At 48.9% G+C, this 14,982-nt stretch overlaps 2 protein-coding genes across 2 annotated transcripts in view; one reads left to right on the top strand and one right to left on the bottom strand.

Annotated features, from left to right (window-relative positions):
- Window positions 1–251: 251 nt before the first annotated feature.
- Window positions 252–10,748, bottom strand: PSMD10 (proteasome 26S subunit, non-ATPase 10). Its single transcript, XM_048514827.1, has 5 exons — window positions 10,547–10,748; window positions 7,043–7,141; window positions 1,968–2,114; window positions 1,712–1,878; window positions 252–1,036 (listed from the first exon to the last, which is right to left on the bottom strand). Exons 1-5 carry the CDS (start codon window positions 10,664–10,666, stop codon window positions 883–885), a joined length of 687 nt encoding a protein of 228 aa, XP_048370784.1. The 5' UTR covers window positions 10,667–10,748; the 3' UTR covers window positions 252–882.
- A 222-nt stretch (window positions 10,749–10,970) lies between these two features.
- Window positions 10,971–14,982, top strand: part of ATG4A (autophagy related 4A cysteine peptidase) — a 25,429-nt gene continuing 21,417 nt past the window's right edge. The window contains exon 1 of the mRNA XM_048513652.1: window positions 10,971–11,090. Within this exon, the coding sequence (XP_048369609.1) occupies window positions 11,081–11,090 (10 nt within the window). The 5' untranslated portion in view covers window positions 10,971–11,080. The remainder of the gene's footprint in view (window positions 11,091–14,982) is intronic.

The following is a 14,982-nucleotide window of genomic DNA, read 5'->3' as shown; positions in this document are numbered from 1 at the left end:
CACATGCAGGATGTGAAAGCAATGGCCTTCTGCGGCTGTTGCTCCCGAGCAGCAATGACTAAAATATGTAAGAGTCATGAAAGACTGAGCAGGAGAAACTCCTTTCCCAATTCTCAGTAATGGCACTAAAGCCAGTTCTAAAAGCCAATTGCAACATTTGCAATGAGATGTGTCTTTTCTAACACAGAACGTATGCAAGTTTTGCCTCTCACCGTACATTATGTAAGTTATAGCTGAAGAACAGCAAAAAATAGGACAAGCATCATTACTTTAATGAGCCATCTCCTGCAACAAACAGCAGCTGCACAGTAAGAATTCTGGGCTTCAAGATGTCAGAAACCCTTTCTTTCAGAAGACGCAGACCTCTTCCTGACAGTTTATAGTCATAACCAATGGTCTATCTTCACAATATTCCCTCAGTGCTTCATGTAGCTGCTCTCTAAGCAATCCCTTCTTCCACGATTCTTAAATAAGCAGCAGGATTTTCCTACATCATGTTTTATTTCATACAGCCCTTCCGGAGCTCGAATTCAGAAAAAGGCAATTGACCACTTTCAGACAGAACAGCATCCCAAGGAGACTATAATGTTGCTTGAGAAACACTGAATATGGCAAGCTTGTTTAGGAAGACTGCCATCTCGAGGACTGTGATGCTGAAAGGCCCAAGTGGCATTTGGAAGAGATCTTCTCCTTCTCGTGCCAGCACCTTCTCTTGCCAAGGCGGCGGGACCAAGAAAGTGAAGGGATTCTGTTTGGCTGCAGAAGATGATGGGATAGACAGCTGATGAAGAACGGTGGCCGTCAAACTGGAGACTCTTAGGGCCAAAGATCAGCCACCGTCCTCCAGCAGTTAATCAAGGACAGAGTTCAAGCAGAGGATCGCTAGCCTTCAACCAGCCTCCTGAGGATGGAACCCAGACCACCTTTCGCTACTTGCAGCGGAGTCTTTTCCTCTTTGTTCTCAATATAGATACTTGCTCCGTGGGACACCAAGAGCTTGGCCTCCTCTGCTCTCTCTTCGTCACAGGCTAAATGGCTGTAAACAAGACCAAGAGTTACCAGTTCTGCTGAACATGCAAATGCTGAGCAGTAACTATTCGGCTGTCACATTCTGCAAAATTCCAAACAACACAGAAGCCAGATATGTACTTAAAACTCAAGAGGTGTCATCACTGAAACCTCAGTGGTGTTTAGGGCTGCATTCTGATAATTGTGACCAAGGCACAGTTTTTATGACATGAGCGGGCCACAGCTCTTTGGGCATCTGTGTTCCCTGCTTCTCTCTTCCCCGGACCTATACCAAGCCACAATGGAGGACTTCCTGGTTTTGGAAGTCTTTGACCTAGTTCCCATTTATTCTCACATCCAATTTCAGGTGTTGTTACCTTCCCAAGGAACTGAGATGCTAAGTCAAAATTAAACTGCAGTTAAAACTTTAAAACACTAGGAAAAAAGCCCCTGTCCATTAAGACTTTATGCATTCAGACACAGCAACAGGTGGGAATTAGACGGAAAAGTTGTAAACCAGACAATCTTAAATCATGACATGCACAAGAGAGAATACAAGTGCCCAAGAATGTAAAATCAGGGAAAATGTGGTTTGTTTGTTCCAATGTGCTGCTAAAGGAGGCTGCTTTGATACCCTTGCATTGAGAGATACTGGCCAGATGTTCAAATACACTAGAACACACCACAAGAACTTTGTACTTACAGAGCAGTGTTTCCCTCTGAATCCTGTAGGTTGACTGAGGCTTTGTGCTTCAAAAGGATCTGTATCATTTTTAGATTTCCTTTGGCTGCTGCTCTATGGAGCGGAGTAGATTCTAAGTGATCCTTTGCATCTGGATTAGCTTGCTTCTCTAACAGCATTAGCGCGATCTAATTGTGGGAAAAGGGGGGAAAACATATGCGATCACGTATGTTTCGTGCAAGGGAAAGGGAAGGAATGGTGACACACTGACTCTTACCTCCTGCTTATTTTTAGAGGCTGCGTAATGCAGAGGTGTGCAGCCGTTCTGATTGACAGCATTCACCTGGGCGCCGTTCTTGATCAGAGCTTTCACAATTTCATCTCGGCCAGCTGATGCCGCAATATGCAGAGGCGTCCAGCCAGCCTGAAGAAGAAAAGGAAACAAGGCATAAGCTTTTACTCTTTAGTGCAGACCTGGGCATTATACGGCCCGCGGGCCACATCCAGCCCACCGGATGACCCTGACTGGCCCCGCTGCCTTGCTGGGGAACGAGGCGCCTTTGAAAGCCCCGCAGAAGCCGGCAACCAAGGCAACCGGCTTCTGCGGGGCTTTCAAAAGCACCAGTCGATGAAAAAAGTAGGTCAAGGGACTTTAGTCTCCCCACTTGCTTGATTGTCACAGTGGACAACTATGCAGGTAGGTTAAGCCTGTGATTCTTTGTGCCAAATAGTGTTGTATGCAGAACTGTTGCCACTGATTCCAAGTTGATCTGTGCACCTGTCTGTCACTTATCAGCCCCTATTATGCAGAATTGAGTTCAGCCTTTTGGCCCGGCCCTCCACAATATTTTCTGTTTCTTATGCGGCCCCACCTCTGATTTAGTGGGAGGGAAAGGGGGATACTATTTGCCACAAAGAAATGACCCCAGTTCTCTGCACTAGCAAAAGCACTGGTGTCTCTCTTCCTACAAAATAGGAAAATTATTGACTTGTTTCACAAGTTGTTTCATTTTCTTAAGGAGCCAATAACAATATTGCCAAAATATGTAGCTCATCTGATTCAACACATTCCAAATACATGAGCTCAGCTATTCTCACAAGAGCCCAGGCGGGTGGGGTGTGTGTAAAAACTGAGGCTGAATGTCAGCGGCTTGCCTATCTAAGTTTGTGGCAGAAGAGAGACTTCTTCTATTAAGTTTTTCAAGTTTTGCACCAGCTCCAGCAATCCAAAATGGTGCCCTTATGCCAGTGTCAAGAAAAGCATAACTCAGTAATATTTATCATCCTTTTTGTCAAGATGGCACCAATGGGCCCTCCTCTGCCCACTGTATCTTTTTAACAACCCTGTGAGGTGAATTAGGCTGGGAGGAAGGTTTTAGTTCAACACTATTACCATCCTCGTGGAAATAACTGCAATAAATTATTTCACAGATCACCTGATTTAGTCAGTGACTCAAGATGTAACCCAATGCCTGTCAAACTGTTGCCTTTCCATAAGTGCCAAGTATTTATCCTACAGCAGCAGTAGTGATTAAGAGCAGGTGTACTCTAATTTGGAGGAACCAGGTTTGATTCCCCGCTCTGCCGCTTGAGCTGTGGAGGCTTATCTGGGGAATTCAGATTAGCCTGTGCATTCCAACACACACCAGCTGGGTGACCTTGGCCCAGTCAGTTCTTCTGAGCTCTCTCAGCCCCACCTACCTCACAGGGTGTTTGTTGTGAGGGGGGGAAGGAAAAGGAGTTTGTAAGCCCCTTTGAGTCTCCTTACAGGAGCGAATGGGGGGGGGGATATAAATCCAACTCTTCTTCTTCATTCTCCCCTACCTTCTGGGTATCAACCTAAAGTCTCACTTTGTGTCAGTTTCTGTTGCTTATGTATTAGGCCTTCTCCAGATATTATCACTATTTATTTAATTATTTGCAGCCTGAAAGGTTGGAGAGGTTTAAATACCTTTGCCAACCAGGCCTGTTTCCATCAGAAGTCTGACTACCGTGTTTCCCCGAATATAAGGCATACCCATGAAATAAGACATAGTAGAGGTTTTGCTGAAGTGATCAATATAAGGCACCCCCCGAAAATAAGGCGTAGCAAAGTTTTTGTTTGCCCGCCACGGAACAGAACACCAGAGCAGGAAGCTGTGGAGCGGCCCCTGGAGGAAGTGCACCAGCAACAGCAACTGCTTGGCTTTTTACCCCTCACTTCTTTCCCATAGAAAGAAACCTCACACCCAGGAAAGAGAGCAGCTTCTTTGTGCACGTTGGGAAAGGTCGTCAGTCTCTTTTCCCTCTCTCGCTTCACTTGAAAAGCCACCTTGAGTCTCCCTGCCAGGAGAGAAAGGTGGTTTATTAATCCAAACCTCCTCTTCTTCTAGTAAGTTAAAAAACCCTTCAATATTTTTTTGAGATCGCTAAGCTGCCCCCGCCCAGAGCTAAGGCTGGTCGAAAGCAGCAAGTGGGCATTTAAACCCACCGAGGGCCAAAGGTCCAGCCTCTGTTTCTGGCTGGTGGGCCCGGGCCGGGCGGGCGCTGCATGGCAGCTCAGGCACAGGGAGCAAGGCTGTTGCTGCCTCCTCCCACGCCTGCAAGGCTCGGCTCACCTTGGGGCCTCGCCGCTGCCCCTCCCGGCCACCCTTGCTGCCTCTCCTGCCGCTGCTCCTGCCCCTATCTCCCCAGGGAGGGATGAGATGGCCAGGGACGCCTCGTTGTGCTGAGGGAGGCCCGCCGCAGGCGGTGGTCAGGAGCTTCACCTCGGGGCACACGCAGGGCTCCCTCTTCCCTCCTCTTGTTTACCAGCCCGCTTCACCCTCACCTCCTTCCCCCCCACTTGCAAGTTTGCAGCTTCAGCTTGCAAAGACTTCAAAGTTGCATTCTCTGCACCCCCCACAACGTCTGGGTTGCAACTTGCAAGCATCACCTCCATGGCTTGCAAGCAGCTGGAAGGATCGTGGGTATTGCTCTCCCATTTTTTTGCAAGTGATGCCTGGAGATGCAAAACTGCTTTAACTTGCCCCCCGGCCTGGGCACATTTGTTGGTTGGAAAGACCGGCTCAGGCCGGGTTTGTTTTGGTGCATGGGTCCCCCCACTGGTCAAGGCTTGCAGCAAGACCGGCTCTGTTTCTGCATGCACGCTGAAGTGGGGAAGGGGGACCAAACAGCTTCCTAGCGGTGCTGGATTCTTGCAGCTTGCACCACTGTTTAGGCCAGTAATTAGCGTACTTTTTTAGCCCGCTGGAAGAAGCAGCAGGACTTTGAGGTTTAGGGTGTGGTTGTTCATGCAGGAGATGGAGGGCGGACGGGATTCCTCCTCAGGACTTAGCAGCCCTAACCTGTAGCTCACCTCTCAGAGCCCAGCAACAAGCCTCAGCCCGCTAGCCCCTCGAAGCTCCCAAGAGGGGAGGAAGGGTCACTGGGCTGTCAAGAAAGCTGGCGGATGAGACGAGGGAGGCTGGATGGCGTGCAGCCAGTCCTGCCGGGAGGGGGGGACAGCTTGGGGCAGGAGGCTTGGGTGGAGGAAGGGAGAGTGAACCTGGAGCAGGAGAAAGTCAGAAGAAAGAGAAAGAGAACGGAGCAGAGAGGGAGCCAAAAACAGAAGAGAGAGAAATGCAAGTGGAGAGAGAGAAGACTGGCAAGACAGGGAGAGACAGAGAGAAACCTCGCAAGAAAGGGCTACCAGGAAGGGAAGGGGAATTGGAAGCCCTGAGAGTCAGAAGGGAGGGGAAAAGAGAGGGTACCTGAAGCAGGCAAACCTGGGTGGTGCCTCCTTCAACAACTCGGGACTGCAGTCTGGAAGACGGGTGGGACAAGAATCACCTGTGGCTAACAGCCTTGGTTGAATGACAGACTCTCAAAACCGGGGTTCTTGTGGACAGGACAAGACCACCCCAGATAGGGAAGGAGGAAGGCACACCTTTGATAGATTCACATTTTGTCTAGTTATGCTGGTTTGTGATGACAACTACTGTACAGTATATAATAAATGTTCATTTTTTTGTTCAACAATAAATGTGAATTCTTCTTCATGGAAAAATAAGACATCCCCTGAAAATAAGACATAGCATCTTTTAGGAGTGTACCAATATAAGACACTGTCTTATATTCGGGGAAACAGGGTAGTAACAAATGGAGGGTTGATTCATTTTGCCAAGTCAGAAGTACCCTTTTGAGAAGGCATAGTCCTCATGCAACGCACTGTTTGTGGAAGTCACCCCGTTTGAAAGCCACATAAAGTATTATAGGCTGCATTTGAAGGATGCCTTCTGCAATGAGGACCACTAAGGCAGCTATATATCTTGCCTGCTTTCCACCATCCAAGTAGGTCAAGAAGGATTCCTGGGCGATTTCCAGTGTAGGTACTGACTGTACTCAGACCTGTTCAACTGCAGTAAGATTATAATTGTGTGTGTCTTATCAGTGGAAAAAACGTCTGGAAAACTTGCCTCGCACAGGGGATAGCCATACCAGGAGCCATCCAGATCTCCCCTTACACAGAGAGGTACAACCAAAACTAACATGTCAAAATACTCTTTAAGTCACTGATGTCTTTTAGAAGATGCAAGTCGGAAGTGAAACTGGCAGGATAGCTGGTCAAAGGAACTAGATCAGGGGTCTGCAACCTGCGGCTCTCCAGATGTTCATGGACTACAAATCCCATCAGCCCCTGCCAATTGGCCATGCTGGCAGGGGCGGATGGGATTTGTAGTCCATGAACATCTGGAGAGCCGCAGGTTGCAGATCCCTGAACTAGATCATGTCTAGACCAGGGGTACCCAACATGGTACCTATGTCTAGACCAGGGGTACCCAACATGGCTACCAATCTTGATCCTCTTTGATCTGAGATTGCAAATGCCTTAACAGTCCAGGTGCTCGGGAGCAACAGCAGCAGCAGAAGGCCATTGCTTTCACCTCCTGCACGTGAGCTCCCAAAGGCACCTGGTGGGCCACTGCAAGTAGCAGAGAGCTGGACTAGATGGACTCTGGTCTGATCCAGCTGGCTTGTTCTTATGTTCTTACCTACGGATGCCATTGCCACCTATATGTTGGCACCCATACATACTGGTGCTCATCAAGTGCTTTCAGAAAGTGAGTGGGGCTAGGTGGGACTTTTGCCCAGCAAGGCTTTGGAGTGGCTATGCACATAATTAAAAAACGCTGCTTTGGCTGCAGCTGCCACCACAAGGATCTTTCCTTCATGACTGGTGCAACAGCCCTTCTGTGGCTGACTTAGCCTCCTGTAGCAGCCATTTTGTGCCCGTGCCTACCATGCTGCATCAGAATATCAAAAGCACCCACAGGCTTAAAAAGGTTGGGGACCCCTGATCTAGACAACTACTCAAAAGAAAGTCCGCCTTACATCATCTTTGTCGTTAACAGGAACTCCCAGATCTAGCAAAAGGTTGACAATGTCTGCATGTCCAGCTGAACATGCCCAATGCAGGGCTGTCCTGTTATCCTTTAAAAAAAGAAAGAAAAAAAGGAGCCATCAGAAAACTGACTTTGGTAGAACAGAGTCACAATACAAGAACATGCCTCTACATATGCAAAGCAGGACAATATAGTCTAGTAGTTAGATCAGAGAAGGCCAACTTGTATGTTCTTGGGGGCTTCCAAAATTACCTCCCAAAACACTGCAGGTTGCTCAAATAAACCCCCTTACACATGGCTTCACTGTAATCTATATATATAAAAATCTATCAGTGCGTTTTTCTACTGACAGGTAATCTCCCAAACTACTGGACCAATTGCTTTGAAATTTTCACACAACGTCGCATTTGCGTCCGGCCAGGTTTCCATACTGTTTCCACACCTCCTGTTGTGTACATGTCACAACTGTGCCAGTTATTGTGTACATGCCACACCCGTGACAGTTGGAACCACAGTTCTGTTCCGCAACAGCGCCATCTGCTGGCCATCAAAGCAACACCCTCTGATACAAGGGAAACAAACATGCCTTCCTTGAAAACCGCTGCCATCTGGAGTGAAAAAGATGGGGCCCGCCATCTGGACATGGCCCACCCACCCTAGTGGAAGAAGGGGAAGGTGAGGGAGGGTCCGGGGGTTTGCTGGACCAAATGCTCTGAAATTTGAACACAACGCAACTCATGCCTCCCAGCGTGTTTTAAGCTAGGTAATTCGCCTGCAAGGGAAGGGAGTGAAAGAGACAGGGCCCAACCACCCTAGCAGAGGAAGGGGAATGTTAGGGAGGGACAGGGCAGGTGCCATGCAAGGGAACGGGAGAGAGGGAGGGAAGTGAGGGCCCTTTGCCCTTCCCCTGCAAGCATTGTGCAATGACACATGTTTGAACCGTTCGCTTCCCCTTTTCTTTCTTTTCTACTTCACCAGACTGAGCCACAGCAACGCGTGGCTGGCCCCGCTAGTAGTTAGTGTAAACATATCAGTTACAGAGAGCATGTATTCTCGAGCATTCCACTAAATACATGCAGTGCACACAAGCCCCAGAACTAAGATGTGGTTTTAAAGTGGATTGTCTCCATTGCACATGACAAAAGCATGGTTTCCTTAACATGAGGATGCAACAGCTGGTTATACTTTCAGGGAAATGTGCTCCCATTATCTGCGGTTGAACGCAACGGATTCTAAAGCCATCCTGGGTCTTGTGTACTGGGTATGAACAGGGGCAGAAAACCCAGGCTTAAATCACCACTCAGCTGCCAAGCTCAGCAGGTGAAATCCTGTCTCAAGTTACACTACTCCGGCAGCTCCAACAATCCCTTTCAGCTTATCTTTTTATTTTGTACCCTGCTTTCCTCCCTGATTAGAATCAAAGCACATTTTTCCATCCAGCACTATTTACTCTTCCCAACCACCACCTTGTAAGGATAGGTCAGGTTGAGAGACTGCGATGGGTCCGACGTCACCTGGACAAGCTCAGGGGTGTTATCCGTGGAAAATGCCACTTATGGCAAAGCACTGACACGCGCCCCTGTCCAAATATACAGCACACATCTTTTAGATAACTTTAGAATCGTATCAGTTCAAAAATACAAGTCCATCTTGTTAATCTTTTAATTAACACATTATGGTAGTATGTGAAAATTACAATTGCACCTTCCTTGCCTTCACTAATGCAAACTGGTCTATGATGTGACCAAAGTCACATCATTTTTTTTTCCAGTTTCTTCTCTTTCTACACTCAGCAGAGTAAGGTCAGAGTCCGCCACAACCCATGGAGGCTCTCAAATCTGAAACTCTCTGCTCTTTGCCCTTGCGCTGTTATACCAGGGTCCCCCTCATATTGAGGGGCCCGCCGTCCCCCTTCTTGGGATAGGTTTTAATCGGGGTCTTCTGGACGCCTCTTGCTGATGATGATACATTTCATAATCAAGAGCTGTTTATATGGAGGTTTTTAGGATGCTTGATAAGTTTATTAGCGAGGATGGAGCCTATGTGTCTGCTTACTGTGTATGATCTGCTCCTTGTTTAATGTTGTTTGAATTTTGTTGTTCACCGCCTGGAGCCCTTCGGGGATCGGGCAGTATAGAAATTGAATAAACAAACAAACAAACTTTTAGTTTTAACTTGCTGAATGATCTCACACAGCTGGCAGTGGAAACTGCAATGGTTAGCATTATTTGAATAACCATGCAAAGTCTGGGGAAGAAGCTCTCATCTCCATTCTGAACAATAAATTCAAGCAGCTCTTCGGGTTTTGATATCTTCATATAGGCCCACCTTGATAACAACAATCTGTCCATCAAAATCACAGCTACAGAATTGGCCCAAATTTTCACACTTCTTCTTTAGGTCATATTGGGACTGTGACAAAGTCCCTCAATATCAAGAAGGAAACCAAACTTGGCGACAGCATTGTGCAAACAAGTGGCCCTTTCGTCCATTTCTCTCTGAAGATGGTTGAGACTCTTTCTATCTCCTCCTCAGCAGTTCATCCAATGTCTCTCGAGTTCTCATCATTCATTTCTTCGTCCCTGACGTCTTCCAACTTCCAATATTCCATTCTTGACAGAGACCACGTCCTTCTTTGGCTGACTCACTGACCAAGGCTTCTCTTTCATCATCAAAATTATCTCAGAGGGCTTTCAACTCCACGACAGCATCGTGAAAATTCATGCCAGGATCCTGCAGCCTCTTTTGAACATGGTCAATGTGAATGCGTACATGGTTCCAAAATCCTAGCCAAGTCAGAAAATTGAAACTCAGCAACTTTGCACATGGCATCAGTGTCTGGTCTGGTCCTTCTACTGGCCAGCCTTGTTTAAGGCAGCCAATGGCTGCCTTTCCCTGAAGAGAGCCAGCCTGGTGCAGTACACTGTAATCTGGAGAACCGGGTTTGAGTCCCCACTCCTCCACATGAAGCCTGCTGGACCACTCAGAGTTCTCTCTTAACTCTCTCAGCCCCACTGACCTAACAAGGTGTCTGTTGTGGGAAGAGGAAGGGAAAAGGAGTTTAGAAAAGTGAGGCGTTAATCCGAACTTCTTGACACTTGGCTCAGTTGCTGCCAGGCTGAGCGGTGCTGAGGCACCTGGGCAGTGCAACTGAGGCAGGCAGGCAGGCAGGCAGGCAAGAATGGCAGCCACGGCCAAGGGGCGCTGAGGGCACGGGCCACACCTGCCACAACTCAGATATACCACTGGGCAGGCTTCCATGGCTAAACAGGACTTTGGCCACCCCATCACACCCCACCTGCCCTCCCTTGAGCAGAGCTCCTTCCTCTCGCGACGGGGTTCAGCGCAAAGGCTCTCGGCCAAAGGGGAGGCTGGGAAACACGCCGGGGGGTTCTGAGGCACGAACCCCCCCCCCGCAGTTATAACCACGTGACTTTCCCCACAACCGTCTGTTACATCACGCCCCGCCCCTTCCAACGGCTGCCAGGCCCACCTGGTCGGCGCGCGTGGCCAAGCTCCGGTTGGCAGCCAGGCGCTCCTTCACCTCGTCCAGCTGCCCCGCGTAGGCCAAGTTGCACAGTTCCACGTTGGACACGGACCCGCCGCCCTCCATCGCGCCAACCGCCCCGCCTAGCGCGACCCTCACAACGGCGTCAGCCTTCCGCGCGCGCCTCAACCAATCGGAAGACAGTCTCGGAAGACAGCCGCCAATAGGCGGCCAAGCTCCGCACCCCTGTTCGAACGTCATCTCCTCCCGAGTTTCGTCCTCGGCCGGCATGGTTCGCTCGTCCAATCCGGGACGAGCGGCGAAGGGGCTGATGGGAGTTGCGGTCCACGGAGGAGCTGGCCGCGCTTTGCCTGAGCGGGCGGGCGGACTACATTTCCCGGCGGGCCGCTCGCCGCCTGTCGTTGACGTGGTGGTGGTCGTGGAGTTGTTTTCTCCGTAGGGAGGGGAAAGAGGCTCGGCGGAGCCTGAGGGGGGCGACGAGCGGGAGCCGAGGATGGTCGCGGCGGCGGGGAAAGGAGGATGGAGTCTGGTGAGGGCGCTGAGGCGGTGGGGGTGGCGGGAAGAGAACCCCCCCCAGGACCCCCTCCCTGCCCCTGGAACCGGCGACCCCCCCCCGCCCCCCCGCGGCTATCTCCCCCCGAGCTCACTTCGCCCCGTCTGGGGCTTCCTGTCGGTTCAGCGGAGGATTGTAACGTTTTCTGTCAGAGGGGGTGGGGCACGGGGCGGCCCACTGGGCCATTCCTGGGGATTTGGCTGGGAACGCGGAGGGTGAGGAGGGGGCTGAATGCGGTATAATGTCTTAGAGCCCCCCCTTCCCCCTCCCCCACACACACCCTCCGTTCCCTTCAAGGGAACTGATTTCTTAGTGCCAGGAGATCTCCTGCCCCCGCCTGGAGTTGGCAACCCCTTTGGCTGGGAAGAAACCCTCATAAATTAGTTATTTTACTTGTATACGTGCATTTTTATCTGTATATGTGCATTGTATTGTACACCGCCCAGAGCCCTACGGGGATGGGGCGGTATAATAAATCGAAAATAAATAAATAAATAAATAAATAAATAAATAAATAAATAAATAAATAAATAAATAAATCACGAAGCCACTCCCAATAACTAGCAATAGCAATTAGACATCACTTGGTTTGTGCATATTATTTTTTGTAATTATTTTTTACAAATTTTTTTGTAATTTTTAAATTTTACAGCCTTTGGAGGGTCCGGGAGCTGCTAATGCCCCCCCCCTTTTTTTTTTCCTTGGCTCCTTACATCTGGGCCTCCTGTCATCTTAATGGGACTCACTGTCCCTCCCTCTTGGGAGAGGATTTTTGAAAACGGGGTTGTCGGACGCCACTTATATTTATCATATTTATTATACTTAGTATTTTATTGTTTCTATCGCTGCTTTTAAAGGTTTTAGCTATTTTATGATTGTACTATGACTGTATACTGTGCACCGCCCGGAGCCCCCCGGGGATAGGGCGGTATAAAAGTCTAAAGAATAAATAACAAACAAACTACAAAATGCATTATTGTCGCCTGGAGGTTGGCAACCCTGTTGCTGGGGAACAAGCCCACATATATCATAAAGACAGCATCATTCCCCCACATTCCCTTCCCCTAGAGTGATCATTTTTTAAATCCCTTTGCGGCTGTATCGGGAAGCAAACCTTTCCTTTCGATGAAAGCCGCTGAGGGTTTTGTGGCAGCTGCAAAGGGGAGCACTGACAATTTTTTCCACCCAGCTTCTGCTTTCGTGGTCTAGATTCCCAAGTTGCCAGATGCTGGAACTGGATCCTCAAATCGGCCAGCTGGGGACCTGCAGGGCACCTCTGGCAAAGTGTGCTGCAAGAACCTGGGCTAGAATTTTAAACCCAGCAAGTGTGTGTGTTAGAACTGCTGGGTTTATTTATTTATTTTGTGGTGGCAGCCTAATGTGGGTGTATGCATAGAAGTTATTAATTTAATATATTTTATGGTCAGCCTCCAGAGGCAGGCTCAAGCAAGCTAACAAATAAGAAATCTCAAAATCACAAGAATTTAAAATTCAGGTAATTAAAGATGGCATGGTTAAAATATGGTTGCACCCGGTCTTGCTGTAACTGGAGCATTTCACTGTCATTTTACTTTTCTGCAGCAAAAAAATAAAATGGGATTCTTGTGACACTGTAAAGTTTTGACAGATCTATAGCGGCAGAAAGATTCGTGGGCTGAAAGCCGGTTCATTACACATTTAAGAGCCTAGCCCAGGGGTAGGGAACCTGCGGCTCTCCAGATGTTCAGGAACTACAATTCCCATCAGCCCTGTCAGCATGGCCAATTGGCCATGCTGGTAGGGGCTGATGGGAATTGTAGTTCCTGAACATCTGGAGAGCCGCAGGTTCCCTACCCCTGGCCTAGCCCAAGAAGGAAAGTATTGCAATAAATCTGTTAAAGCTTAAGTCACCACAAGATTCCTTTTGTGTGTTTGCTGTTTGAGCAATTAGGTCATTGCAGAACTCCCTTCTAATATTAGAACAAAAACTTGATGGTCTTGCAGCTGATTCCTTTTCTGTCAGTGAAGCCTTTTCCACTGAAATAAAGCAGCAAGGTGTAGTGATTAGGAGCAGTGGACTCAGGTTCAATTCCACACTCCCCTTCTGCATGAGAACCAGGCTCCATTCTACACTCCCCTTCTTCATGAGCAGCAGACTCTAACCTGGAGAATCAGGTTTGATTCCCCATTGGTCCACATGAATCCTGCTGCCGAGGTGGGGGGGGGGGGCGTGCGGCGGTGTTGCTTGAAGAATTTGTTAGTATCGATGATACCTGCACACACAACCTGGAGTTGCTACTTACCATCCTGATTTTTGTATTCCTAGCAGTTAGACATCGTTTCCAAGTGCTCAAAATGCTTTGCATGCAGAGGTGGGATCCAGCAGGTTCTCACAGGTTCCCGAGAGTAGGTTACTAATTATTTGTGTGTGCCGAGAGGGGGTTACTGATTGGTGATTTTGCCATGTGATTTTTGCCTTAGTTACGCCCCTCCTCTCAGCAGTAGCGTGCAGAACTTGAAGCAGTCTAGCAGGAGGTGCACCGGTGTGCGTGGCAGCCTGCGCCTGTGTGCATTCGCTTCCCGGCTGGGTGACCAGCTATAGCTGCGTCCTTGCCACAGCCCCGCCCAGGAATGCCCCTCCCCCGGAATGCCCGGCAATGCCCCTGTCATGCCCCTCACAGCCGCATTGGCGCTATGCCACAGTTTGAATCCCACCATCATGGGAACCTGTTACTAAAATTTTTGGATCCCACCACTGTTTGCGTGTATTATCTTTTTGTAATTTTTGCAACTATAAAAGGCATCATTGTCACAGTGTGGCAGGTAGGCAGATGAGAGAGTCTTGCTTAGGGCATGAGTGTGATTTGAACTGAGAGTTGCCTGATGTGACACATCAGCTCTATGTATAATAACAGCTTTTGTGTCACTGATGTGGAGAATGAACAGCTTGTCTAAGGCCATCTAGTGCAGTGATGGCGAACCTATGGCACAGGTGCCAGAGGTGGCACTCGGATCCCTTTCTGTGGGCGCACACACAGAGTTCGTCATATGGGGGGGGCGGAAAATCACCCCCAAACACACACACATACACCTAGGCTGGCCTGGGCCACTGAGCACGACGTGCGAGCACCGCAGTGAGCAGGGATGACTCGGCTGGCAGGCCTGGTGCCTGCACTCCGGGTGGCTGCTGCCCGAGGTGGGGGGCACAGAGGAGGCAGAGATGCTAGAGAGGCACAGAGAGGTGCACCCAGGACTTGCTGGAGGCAAGAGCAGGCTGGCCCCTGCTCGAGCAGGTGGGGCAGAGGAAGAGGGAGCCAACTGTTTTTTTCTAAACTAAACTTCAGCATTCAGGTTAAATTGCCGGGTTGGCACTTTGCGATAAATAAGTGAGGTTTGGGTTGCAATTTGGGCACTCGGTCTTAAAAAGGTTCGCCGTCACTGATCTAGTGAGTCCAAGGGCAAGAAGAGAATTGAGCCTAGGGCTTCTTGGGTTACATCTTAGTCTATTACGCTATTATCCTATACTTGCTCCCCACTGGCTTGCTAGCTTTATTGTGTCCAGAAGTAACACGAAGTTCATTACTGGCCATATTGAATAAATAGTTGAGAATCGCTATCTTGCAGAAAAGAGAGGTGCTATCTTTTGCCATGTGAGTTGCAGGCATTTTCATGGCACAAGGCATGTGCCCTTCATCACTGCAGCTTGTCTTATGATGCTGGGGATGGAAATTGGATGTCTTTGGGATAGATACAAGAAAAATTTCTTGGGGGACATACAGATAGTCTGAGATAATAGTTCATCCATGACTTTTGAGATCTCTGATGTACGATTAATCAGTCACTGGCACAAATATATGTTTATGAGAATGAGATTACCAGAAGTAAAAGT

The sequence above is a fragment of the Sphaerodactylus townsendi genome, linkage group LG13, assembly GCF_021028975.2.
Source record: "Sphaerodactylus townsendi isolate TG3544 linkage group LG13, MPM_Stown_v2.3, whole genome shotgun sequence".
Classification (NCBI taxonomy): Eukaryota; Metazoa; Chordata; class Lepidosauria; order Squamata; family Sphaerodactylidae; genus Sphaerodactylus; species Sphaerodactylus townsendi.
This window is presented reverse-complemented; position numbering and strand designations above follow the sequence as displayed.